This window comes from Cucurbita pepo, chromosome 1 (genome assembly GCF_057944985.1).
Source record: "Cucurbita pepo subsp. pepo isolate OVF chromosome 1, ASM5794498v1, whole genome shotgun sequence".
Classification (NCBI taxonomy): domain Eukaryota; kingdom Viridiplantae; phylum Streptophyta; class Magnoliopsida; order Cucurbitales; family Cucurbitaceae; genus Cucurbita; species Cucurbita pepo.
In genome coordinates this window covers 9,162,037-9,174,625 of record NC_141798.1, presented here as the reverse complement: position 1 = coordinate 9,174,625, position 12,589 = coordinate 9,162,037, and the positions used below count along the sequence as shown (strand labels likewise).

At 36.7% G+C, this 12,589-nt stretch overlaps 3 protein-coding genes across 4 annotated transcripts; 2 read left to right on the top strand and 1 right to left on the bottom strand.

The window, feature by feature from the left end:
• The first annotated feature begins 146 nt into the window (after positions 1-146).
• On the top strand, positions 147-1,368 carry LOC111803892 (WEB family protein). The gene is made up of 2 exons (XM_023688505.2): positions 147-334; positions 510-1,368. Exon 2 carries the CDS (start codon positions 627-629, stop codon positions 1,245-1,247), a length of 621 nt encoding a protein of 206 aa, XP_023544273.2. The 5' UTR covers positions 147-334; positions 510-626; the 3' UTR covers positions 1,248-1,368.
• Positions 1,369-2,128: 760 nt separating this feature from the next.
• LOC111781276 (nifU-like protein 2, chloroplastic) lies at positions 2,129-4,624 on the top strand. Its single transcript, XM_023661783.2, has 4 exons — positions 2,129-2,325; positions 2,410-2,509; positions 2,723-3,033; positions 4,184-4,624. Exons 1-4 carry the CDS (start codon positions 2,227-2,229, stop codon positions 4,373-4,375), a joined length of 702 nt encoding a protein of 233 aa, XP_023517551.2. The 5' UTR covers positions 2,129-2,226; the 3' UTR covers positions 4,376-4,624.
• A 785-nt stretch (positions 4,625-5,409) lies between these two features.
• Positions 5,410-11,607, bottom strand: LOC111805848 (Transducin/WD40 repeat-like superfamily protein). 2 transcript variants are annotated; one of them, XM_023691101.2, is made up of 18 exons: positions 11,312-11,607; positions 10,917-10,982; positions 10,529-10,636; positions 10,271-10,425; positions 9,454-9,571; positions 9,242-9,343; positions 8,810-8,966; positions 8,619-8,727; positions 8,396-8,498; positions 8,074-8,224; positions 7,862-7,994; positions 7,664-7,770; positions 7,518-7,585; positions 7,366-7,426; positions 6,456-6,683; positions 6,294-6,378; positions 5,917-6,095; positions 5,410-5,714 (listed from the first exon to the last, which is right to left on the bottom strand). In XM_023691101.2, the coding sequence occupies exons 1-18, from the start codon at positions 11,519-11,521 to the stop codon at positions 5,629-5,631; spliced, it is 2,226 nt and encodes a 741-aa protein (XP_023546869.2). In that variant the 5' UTR covers positions 11,522-11,607; the 3' UTR covers positions 5,410-5,628. The 2 variants fall into 2 exon arrangements, with proteins under 2 accessions (XP_023546869.2, XP_023546877.2); XM_023691109.2 differs by having other exon boundaries at positions 10,529-10,633; positions 11,312-11,606.
• Between the last annotated feature and the right edge of the window lie 982 nt (positions 11,608-12,589).

Below are 12,589 nucleotides of genomic sequence, written 5' to 3'. Positions count from 1 at the left end.
CTGCTAGCAGATATTATCCTTTTAGGCTTCCCCTTTCGAATTTTCCCTCAAGATTTTTAAAACGCGTCTGTTAGGAAGAGGTTTCCGCACTCTTATAAAGAAGGGATCTCACAAACTCTCTATAATATTGTCTTAATTTCACTTGACATTTGTAGTTGGAGTTTCCATATAAAGATGGAGCCATTACTTGATGTAGAAGGCAAGAAAGAGTATACATTTAAGCTACAGTGGACATTGGACCTGCTGTACCAGAAAATCAAATATTTGGAGATTCAACTACAACCAAAAGCAGCTGCTTAATGAACTGCTAAATCCGTTGCAGCCATGGAGAGAGGTATGTCACTGACCCATGTTTGATTATGTGCTGAGAATAATGCATGTTTAGCTTTATATTATGTTATAACCTCCACCTCTCTATCTGTTGGCTGGTCATTTTCGACCACCATCTTCCCCACACAACATGATGGTGATGTTTTTTTTTTTTTTTTGTCTTAACCTTGAAACAACAGCCATCCCCCCCTCTCTCTCTCTCTTTACTTTTAAAGCTAAAGCAAAGAGCTCAATTCTCCCACCTAACCAATCATCAAATACACCATATCCTCCCACACCCTCTCCCCACACGTCCCATGGAAGACCCTGAAATGCCTAATCAAAGCTCTGCCTCCATTGTTGACACCTCCCGCCCCTTCCGCTCCGTCAAAGAAGCCGTTGCAGTGTTCGGCGAACGTCTTCTAGTCGGAGAAGCTTACTCGTCGTCGCCAAAGCCATGTGCCAATGCCCCATTGGCTGAAACAGGCACATGGGATTCTTTGCTAAGCTCCACAACAACACTAAAGGAAGAGAAAGAACATGAAGTGTTGGATACACTGAAGAAACTTGAGGCAGAGTTGGAGGAGACTAAGGAAGAGTTGAGGTTGTTGAAGGAAAGGGAAGAAGATACAGAAGTGGCATTGGCTTCACTGAATGCAGAGCTGCATAAGAACATGTCGAAGTTGGCTGAGGCGGAGGCGGAGACGGCGGCGGCCGCGAAAGCTGTGGCGACGAGAAGAATCACAATGGGATGTGAGAGTGGAAGGATAGAAGAAGAAATGAAGAGAACAGAGGCATTGACTCAGATATTGAGATTTGGAGGGAAAAAGGAGAAGAAAAAGGTAAAGAAAAAGCCAATAATTCCACTGGTTGGAGATTTGTTGATGAGATTAAGGAGAAAAAGGAGTCTCAGTTCTTCATTCAAATCCTTCAATTAAACAACCCTTTTATTTGCGTTCTTCCTTCCCGTCTGGTGGGAATTGTTTGATCGTCTTTTTCCGAACATTCTAGTGTAATTTCACTTTTTCTCCGAACATTCTAGTGTAATTTCACTTCTTTTTTTGTCGTATGAAATGTTTTTTTTTTTGTTTTTTTTTATTTTAATGAAAGATTGAATGAAATTAGATTTTAAAATTTGAATATATATATATATATATATGCAAGGAGAAAGCTATTTATAATATAAAAAATCTAAATTATTTGTATTATAAAGCCAAACAAAAGAATTATTTACCCTCAGAAAAAAAAAATTTGACCGTTGGGAGATTTATTAAAAATCAAGCATAATAATAATAATAAGACTAAATTAATTAATGTTTAAAAAAATATTCTTAAACGTTCGAAAATATACTTTGAATAGAAATCGTTAATATTTTGTCTAAAAAATATCCGAGCTTTCAAAAATTTCATTAATATATTCAAAGTTTTTTAAAATTTTCAAAAATATATTTAAATTTTTTTTAAAAAAATTTAAAATATCAAATCATTAGTACCTATATAATTTTTTTGTTCATATATTGAATATAATAATTTTTTAAAATTTTTTTATAAAAAATTTGAAGGTGTTAATGCTAATATTAAAATTTTATGGGTATTTTTTACTCTATACTTTTAAAAAATTTTAAAGGATATTAATAAAATTTTAAAGTTTAAATATATTTTAAAAAAAAAACTATTAAAAGTTCAATATTTTGTTAAAAATTTTAAAAATTCAAAAAATATATATATATATATATATATTTTAATAGTGAATTATAAAATTTACAGGAATTTTTTTTATTAATTAAATTTAATAATAATTAAAGAAGTTTTAGTGGTGAAGGAGGCAGCTGGGGCTTCTAAGTTTCTGAATCGCTCCATCGAATCTCATATCCTTTGTCGGACGCAGACGAAGGAGGAACAGCGATTGAATTCAATATGCATCCCATGGTGTTGAATTCCTCCCCTTACCACAGAGCCCCGCAAACCCTTCAATCTCCTCCTTCTTCTTCTTCTTCTTCTTCTCGCGCCTTCGAGGTCCCTTTCCTTTCCCTCTTTTTCTCCTTCGTTTTCTGTTCCTCCTAACCAAATTGACAAGTTCAGATCTGGAATATCTTGTAGATCTCCTCCTTCTTCGTCCGCCATGTTTCGCCTTCGAGACAGCGCACTCCTCTTTGCCGGAGATCATGTCGTTCCCTTCGAATTAACTCACGCACGCCAGGTACTATTTCTGCGTTCCTTCTATTGAATTGTGTTGGATTCGCATTAAGTTCTGGTTGTTGAATCTATTGGATGTTTTTGTTTAGTAAATTGCTCGCTCTTAGGGTAGATATGCGATTGGTTATCGTAGATGTTAGAAAGAAGCCCCTGCCCGATCCTCTTTCTCCTGAGATTGCCAATCTTTGTCGTATGATTCAAAATTTTCTGTTTACAGTTATTAGAGCCGTCGCAACTTCCAATTCGGCACTGGAATTGCCGCTGACTGCAGAAAATGTTGAAAGTGTGCTGGATGAGGTTCGACCATATCTTATTGCGGATGGTGGTAATGTGGCATTACATGAAATAGACGGAAATGTTGTACGGTTGAAGCTACAAGGAGCATGTGGCTCATGTCCGAGTTCTGTTACGACTATGAAGATGGGAATTGAACGGCGTTTGATGGAGAAGATCCCTGAAATAGTTGCTGTGGAACCAATAGCAGATGAGGAAACTGGATTGGAGCTCAACGAGGACAATATAGAGAAGGTAAATCAATGTTCACTCTCTATCACGCGTATTCATTCTATGATTTAGATGCAACTTAAAATTCGTTTCTGAATCGTATTTTTGCCTTACACCAACCCACTTGTAATCTCTAACCTAGCGACAGCTTATAATGGAAGAGGGCTGCTCCCCTTCAAGGTATTTGGACATTTTTTGGGAGAAAGAAGCACAGTGGTATAGCTCACCGAGGTTCTTTGATATATGTGATTATTGAGAAATTAAGGGTAGGATTAAGCTAGCATTCTTTGATGTATGTGATTATTGAGAAATTATGGGTAGGAATAAGCCAGCATTCTTTGATATATGTGATTATTGAGAAATTAAGGGTAGGATTAAGCCAGCATTCCTTGATATATGTGATTATTGAGAAATTAAGGGTAGGATTAAGCTAGCATTCGTTTTATTCAACTTCGACAATACTTCAGATTGGCTTCGTTTTTTTGAAGATATTACCCATTTAGTAGGTCATGCCTCTATCTCCGTAGTTTTTTTTGGTACTTCAGCCTTCCATTTCTCATTTCTCTGTGACCGAAGGAACGAATGGGTTTTCGAAATCATCCTTATTCGGATAAGGACTGCCAAGAAAGCATATGGCATGATTACATCTTCATTTCGTTCTTCATAGAAATATCAATTAAGTGCATCCAAGGTCCGTGTGTCTGATTTTTTCATCCGGGTGCTACTCTACTTGGTATTGTTCCAAAACTGCGACCAGCTTGATTAAGCTTGCAGCATTTGTAGACAACGAACCTGATAGTAATGCAGCATTAAAACGCTTGAATTTGCCTGTTGTGATATGAAAACCAAGGGGCTGTATAATCGAATCGTACTAGTAGGTCGTTTTCGAAATACTTATTATTCCCCATATAAGAAATGCTCTATTTTCTTTTTTCATTCTGACTTGTCATGTGGTAGGTTTTCTAACCCGTCTCATCCTTGCATCCAAGTTGGTTGTAGTTCCATCGTTATTATTATCTATTCAATCTTGATGGAGATTCCAATGCCTCTTTCAACCTTATGAAATATTGGAAACAGAAACTCACTCTTGTTTGTACAATTATGATTCAATGTTATTATTGCTTATTTTTTCCAGTGAATTCAGAAGACGAGTTTTCTATGGCCCCTTTCTTAGGTACTCGAAGAGATAAGACCTTATCTTGTCGGGGCAGCGGGAGGATCTCTCGAACTCGTGGGTATCGAGGAGCCAATAGTTAAAGTTCGGATCACAGGGCCAGCAGCTGGGGTCATGACAGTGCGTGTAGCTGTTACACAAAAATTGCGAGAGAAGATACCATCCATAGCCGCAGTTCAACTTTTGTCATAATGAATCTACAGAATACGAGGAGATGTGAATAGTTCTTCATTATTCAATTCGTCACATACGAATAGAAACTCGTAGAATTTGTGTATCATGGTTGCCTCGAGGTATCCTGATTGTGTTATTGGCGCTGCATTTATGTAAAATGTAGCCTCATGAACAAATTTTTAGATTATTCCGTACAATTTGCTTTTATAAGGGCACAAATGATCTGAAAAAATTGTAAATCTCATTTCTTTACAATATGGATTACAACGAGTGACTAGCTTGTGTTTATATGTATATAATCCTTAAATTGTGAATAGTTTAGACCCAAGAATAGACCTAATTTGGTGCTTTGTTCAATACACTCAACTTTTCATACTCCGAGTATGAAGTGATATCAAGCTGAGCACGGATAAGTTGTAGAGGTGGACTATCTAATATAGTTGGTTGGAAATGTCCAGATGTCGAGACCCTAACTTGGCTTGGTGACATACTCGAGCTACCATTTCTTTTTAAATTGTCGATTCATATCTCAAAATTGAGCTTGGAAATGTCAGTGTTGGAGATGTCGAGATCCTAACTTGGCTTGGTGGCATGCTCAAGCTACCATTCCTTTTTAGGTTGTCGATTCAGATCTCGAATAGGCATTGACGTTGGAAATGTCCGTGTTGGAGATGCCGAGACCCTAACTTGGTTTGGTGCTCAAGCTACCATTCTTTTTTAGGTTGTCAATTCAAATCTCGAATAGGCATTGATGTTGGAAATGTCAGTGTTGGAGATGTCGAGACCCTAACTTAGCTTGGTGGCATGCTCAAGCTACAATTCTTTTTTAGGTTGTCAATTCAGATCTCAAATAGGCATCGAGGTCAGTTGAGGTTAAACCCCTTATACACACGAACATGATCGGCCTGACGGGGTTGTATATACCAATTGTAATGAGAGATTTGTGTTTCGTTATTCATTATTCAGTTCGTAATAATAATAGGATCTCGTAGAATTTGTATATAATGGCAGCAGCCTCATTAACGTTCTTTCTTTCCAAGAGAGGGCACAAATAAGAAGAAAAAACAGTAAAATCTCATTTCTTTAAAATGTGGATTACAATGACTGGACTAGCTTCTATTTATGTATAACAACAATCCTTAAATTGATAAAAGATTAAGATTAGATTGAAAAAGAGACAAAATTGAATTCTTTGACCTTCATATGATCCGAGCAAAACAGCAATTCCCAGATACCAAGTGGCTGCCATCTTGTTTCTTCCTTTGATCTTCTCAGTGGCAGTACAGTTTGATCACTGAATCCGCACCAGCAGTAAACAACCATGGCTGCCTTGGGTGAAATTTGCAGTCCATTACTCCTGCCATTTGAGACACCACAAGCAATGTGATAATATCAGTTTCTAGAATAATATTGCAAGGAGATCCCATCTACTACATGCACATACATAAAAGACACCATTTGATGTTTCTTTGTTCAAAACACTATTTTCAAAATACTTGATTTAGATATGACGATCGATCGAGCCGAAAGAATTTAATCGACGCAATCAACTCACTCACCTCTTCCATTGGTGGTTTTGTGTCCTCTTAGTATTTCCAACGGTCTAATAAGGGGATTCTGTGTAAGATCCGAGTAAACCATCCCATGGAATACATATGCAGTGCAATCATCGGAGCACGATGCAAACAATGGATATGATCGATGGAAGGCAACATTTGTGACATCTTTTGGATGGCAGCTGCACAAATATTGCAAAAGGAACGTTAGAGATTTTCGACTTCTATAGATAGCAGGGGAAAAAAGTCCCCTCCTACCAACTAATCCCTCCATGTGAACATTTTTTTTTTACATTCAAATAATCAGAAGTCGAAACGTTCCCCAAGCTATTCATTTTATCCAGCAAAGAATAAAAGAGGCAGCGCTGTGGGCAAAATACCTGAGAATTTTGTAAGGCTGTGATGAAAGGTCCATATCAAACCAACATACTTTTCCTTCTCTGCTCCCCACGATAACATTATCACCTACATAAAAACGTCACGGTGAGCTTTTCCAAGAACTATACAATGTAGTAACTAGTGAGGATTAATCTTTAATGTACCAGCTGGATGCACAGCAATAGAAGAAACTTCACGAAGTCCAGTTTCCAGCTTTTTCATGAGCTTTTGCTTCAATAGATCATAAACACGAACATTCTTCTTCGTTGATACAAAGAAGATAGATCGAGTAGGATGAAAAATGGATGAAACAGGAAGCCCATGCAACTTGAATGGAATCTTTTGTGTAAGCTTTCTAGAGAGCTGGTGAATAACAACTCCTCTTGATTCACGTAAGACGGGTCAAGGAAAACAGTTCCTCTCTTAAATAAACAAATTATAATTGTTACCACTTCACGCATCGAACAAGAAAATATCAGCCACAAAAAGGTCCAATTTGCAAATTTCATAACATTTCTTTAATTAGAAACAAAATTTCCACAAGAATGAAACATACATGAAGCGAGAAAAGGCATAAAAAAGTAGAAAAACATCCCCAACAGAAGCATGTACACAACCAAAGAGAAAAGCAAAAAGGCCCTAAAACAACAAAATAAAAATCAAGATAGTTAGAACTCCCAAAAGCCCAAACTGACTTACTTTTAGGCGAGTAATCACAAAACCTAATCGTTTAATGTCTTATTTATGCCAAAGAGCAGGTGCCTTATAAGCAACACTCAAACTAACCAGAAGAAATTTTACTTACAAGCTTAGAATCATGGACTTGAAAAACCATCTCAGACAAAGTAAAGGCAAGAATCAAAATGGTGTCAAGTTGACTTACGTCAGCAAACAGATGCTATTCACCAAAGCTACAGGTTTAGACAACAGGACATGATTTACAATTGCATAGAAAAATTTTACAAATACCAAGGCTTCACCACAGATTAGATATACGGACACATAACTCAAAGTCAATTATATCCAAGTCAAAAAAAAATGGCAACACTTCAAAAAAAAAGTTGAATAGGATATCAGCTGGCATAACTGTTGAAAGGTAATCTCCTTTGCGATGCCATTCAACTGAAGATACAGTCTGAAAACCACATGAAACACAGGACACTCCAGTCACATTCCTCATTTAGAAAGATCCATAACATTAGAGGGAGAAGATGAACAGAAAGCACCTTAAAATGCCTCAATCTAATCCCCTCGACCTTGTCATCTTGAAGCCAGGTTGCAATTGGCGTCTTATCTATGCATAGAATCATCACAGATTAGGACAACACTCAAACCGACTATGGCACTGAGATAAATCACTATTGCATACTACCAGAATTATCCGTTGCAGGAAGTGCGTCAATGTGGAGAAGTTCCTTAACTTTCGCTTGAACCTCTCCATCCCCAAAACCAGTGTTTAAAAGCAGTACATCTACACCCCTGCAGAATGTTAACCAGTAAATTAACAAAAAATAGAGAATGTTATACCATAGTTTAAATATTTTGAAAATGATGGTATCATTAGGCTTACACAGCTGCAGCTAAAATTGGAAGCTCGGGCAAGGGATTCCAGGCTACATACTTCACAGCCTCCCCAAGCTCCCATACTTTGAGACATCTGCCTGTTTCAACTTCCCATATCCGAACAGTTCCATCCAATGAACCTTCACACACAATATCAGAAATTAGGACCCAATCCAAACCATTCTTTTGGTCACGTGAATTTACATTCGTTATTCTTACCTGAAGCAATCCATTGGCCATTGGCTTCAGTTGAAATGGACATGACAGCATCCTTATGACCTCTAAATTCAAGATAGCATGTAGTCGGATAAGGTCTAAGATCTTTCCGGCTTGGCAGCTTAGGCTTCAAAGACTCAGGATCAATATTAATCTGAAACATGAAAGTTATGAGAAGAAAGAAAAATCAATGTATTTGTATAGTTATTGAGTGATAGAATAACATCAAAAGAGCTTAAATCTGATGTAAGACCTAGGAAACAATAGTAGGGTTTATTTTTTAAAAAAATAAAACAGCAAAGGCTCTTGGTCTTGTTTTACTTACACGCTTCTTCCGAACACGAGGGCACAAGTATAGATCCAAACAACGTTCAAATGCATCCTTCAGAGCACTGTGGTAGGCAGGTACACTTCTCATGGATGTAAACCTGACCAGAACAGATATAACATAAACCAATGGATGCACAACAAAACAAAGTAGATGGGCAGATGATAAATATATTAGGCATAATACTATTAGCTATTGACAATAGACAAAGCTTTACAACCTTCTAGGAATAAACTTCGGTCGATCTTCATCATACATTAACTGATATGAGTTTATTTCTTCTTGAGTGGGGATATATTCCAATGAAGGATTATATGACTCATCATGACCTGTCAAAAACTAAGACACTTAGCAGATATGCCAGAGAAAAGTGGTAAACACCTAAAAATCTAGAAGACAGATAAATAATACCTGGAAACTTTGGTTTTGGTGCAGGAATGTAAGACAAATGTGCGGTCTTCTCTGTGGAGCTAGAATCATCACCCCACAAATGGTAGAAACGCTGCTCTTCTTTGGGCTTGTCAAATTTAATATGTCCATTTCTAATTGCCCGAACTAATTGAACAACCTACAGAACCCAAATCAGAAAATGTAGAGCACAAAACATGGACTAGTATATGATAGCAGGTATGTTTTATGAGAAACAAGGCCTTGATCGAGAAATATGGAAGTACGTACGAGGGTAGATATATAAAAGAATCACAGGTAAACACATTGGTATAATCAGATATATGATTATGGTCGATGGGAAAACATTTCTTATTCATTAGAAAAAAATTCTAAAGACCAAAGTGTTAAAACACATCACGCCATTTCACCTTGGACAAAATTTGAAAGCAATACCTTTTTAGCTTCCCATTTTGAACGGATAAAACGCCTCTTTGGTTCAGGTGCATTTGACAGTGGGTGCTTGGCATCGTCCCATTTAAACCAATCAACATAAGGCTGTAGTTGGAAAATGGAAAAATGATATATACATGTTAGGAAAAGCATCTCATTGCAAGGAATGGGTTGTCAAATAACACTTAATCTAAAAAAATTGCACAACTACCGACCGCATATGGATCAAAGTCAGCATGTGGAGCCTTTCCTTTGAGCAGTCTCCGTAGTTGCTTGACTTCTTCCTTTGACAACTCTATTACCTCATCATTATATTCATCATATAACTTGCGCCTAATGGATATGACAAGTTAAGACTCAAAAAGTCACAAAGAACACCTCAAATGGGAATGAGAAGATACTACTGAATGCATATATTCTATACAGTTGGGAATGTAAGAGTGAGTTGTGAATTCTGGTAATAAGGCTTATCAAGTTTGATATAAATATTCAAAATCAAAATACAGATAGGATTTTTGGCTTTCTCAATTACTTCCTCAACCGCATTAAATCTCATCTAAGTATCTCCATCCTCTTTGAGAACTAATAATGCTTCTGCCGCTGAACCTTGTGGGACAAAGAGGCCTAAATACCTCATCTATAGAATATAAGGCATGAAGAGGCATTAAATCCTTCCCTTCATTGACTAAGTGAGAAGTGGCCCCTTACCTAACATATCAATAGCCACCAAGTTTCACTAAGACAAATATTGCCATTGAGACGATTGTGCTAACATTGGTCAAGATGTGTGTAATCGGCTAGTACACTTATAAGTCATATACATTATAGGAGAAGGAACATTTCATGACAGCACATGTTTGAAACAAAAGCAAAAGGAACGTTTCAGTATTGAGTACCATGGCAGCTCAAGACAACTCTAAATTACAAAATCATAAAATGATAGTTATTATGGACAAGCGTCTTCACACAGATATAAATATCAAGGTGATGTGGGGAGAAGATAAAAATTGATCTCAACAACTGAAAACTCACCAACTTTTTGAGTCATCAGCACTTGCTAAAAATGATTGTAATTTGTCTTCTCTTTCTTTCTTCAAAATTTTCTTTCCAGATATGTCATATCCAATATGCTTCTCATCTCTATACCACTCCAAGGGAACATCCCCAACTGTGTTCCTAGGAGCTACCTACATATGATTAAAATTTAAGAAGGAAATTTTATGCTGTTATATTGTAAACGTAAATAAGAATTTATGATCATTTTTATGAGCCTATTTGATTTACACGCACCTCATCCTCAGACGAATCACTTTCCTCATCCACTTGGGCACGTATGGGGTTGTCATCCTCGTTTTCTTGGTCTAAATTATCAGGGCTTCCTGTATTGACATGATCCTGCTACAACAACTCTAAATAGTATTAAACACAATTTGGTCCAACAAAAAAAAAAACCAGTACTACACGTGACTTCCCAAACAGAAATACCAAGTCGTGAAAATTGAAAAGGGAGGTTGGGTGAGACAGAGAGAGAAGAGTGTGCTAAAGGACCAAGGACTCTAAAGATACAACTAGTAATTTAGAACATTCGAACACATGAATCAATCTATTTCAATCTTCTGGAGCATATAAAGTTTAGATTACTGTATTTTCCCATGAGACAAACGTAATTGCAATATACCTCATCTGCAGATCCACTTTCTCGAGCTTTTGATAATTTGAGGTCTTTAAAATCATCCGAAACATCCTATAATCACAAATATTTCAGGGAACCAATCCAAAAAACACAGTCGGCACAAATGTCCAACAACTAGACAAAAATTGAAACCTTAGGTTTCTACTGAATAGCTAAAGTCAACAGACTGAAGATATGTGCACATTTGAATGATGCAATATTTCGTCAAAATCCAAATAAGTTGAAGATTGAACGTCGTCAAGCATTCAGTAATTCAGCTAACATCGTCAGTTAGCAGACACCGAAGGCAATAGCATGAACGATTATTCCTGAATAATTTTTCAGCTAAAAAATTCAAAAGTAGGGCATTACACTACATCGAGCAGCAAAAGAAAAGTAACCTCTTTAGAATCGGAGAGTGAAGCAGAATCCAAATGTTGTTGTAATGAAGCCTCATCTGTAGTTGGAGCTTCTTGTGCTAAATGTAATTCGGCACTGTTCTGCTTTTCAACTTTGCTTTTGCTTGGCTTGAGTTGGCTATTCTTTCTACCATGCTTTTTCTTTGGCCTAGTTGCCTGCGGCGAGCTCTCGGCGTCAAGATTCAACTTCATTGTTTCTCCCTCTGCCGGAATGAGTTGTGAGGAAGAACGCAGAGGAGCAAAGTAGGGTTTTACGTGGTTTTACGGCTACTCGATTCGGAGGAGAAAGAGTTTCAATGGAAGAAGATTGGGCCGAATATGAACCTATTTGGGCCCATAATTTAAGTTTCAATCGAATATTGGGCCGAATATGAACCTATTTGGGCCCATCTTAAATTAGTACAAAATTTAAAGAACTTTATTCAATAATTCATTATCCAAGATTACCCTAGTGGATAACCTAATAATGGAATAAGATTATTTTTAATAAATCAACTCACATCTCTGCCCTTTTTAAATTAACCTAATATGAACCTATTTGGTTCGGTTTGTCGGTTGACATTTTTTTAGTTAGGTCAGATGATTAATAATATTTAATATTTGTAACTGATGTTAGTGGTGCATTTTGACTTGTAAATGCCTACCCTACTGTTAAAAATGTTAATAATATTTAATATTTATAACTGACATTAGTGGTGCATTTTGAGACTTATAAATGGTTGATATTTGAATTTTATGATATTACCGGGTAAATGTTTGATATTTGACATTTATGATATTTTAGTTATTAATGTAATATGTATGGTAAATATGTAGGATTTTTTTTAAATAATTATAAATAAAAAAGAACGAGACAATCAGCCAACTTGACAATATGACAATAGAGAGTTGGATCCATTGAAACTCTATTCGAGTTACTCTGGTCACCAACCAATTTTAGATTGGTCTAAAAGATTTTTCTCGACTCAATCTAACTCAATCATACATCCCTCCTAAATTCATAAATCCGCTGCACGGATTTCCTAAGAAACAAAGTCATAGGCCCGTAGGTTCAGGGTCAAACCAACTACTCCAAGAGCACTCATCCATAAACCCGTTACGGGTACAAATAACATCAAGAAATGTAACTAACGTTTATTGGAAAAAGCAACCCCAAAGATTTGGGACCAAAAGCGGTCAGCAATGACCATTGAATAAGTTCCTTCAGCTTGAATTGGGTTAAAAGCACGGAATGTATTTGCACCATCACCATCTTTGAAT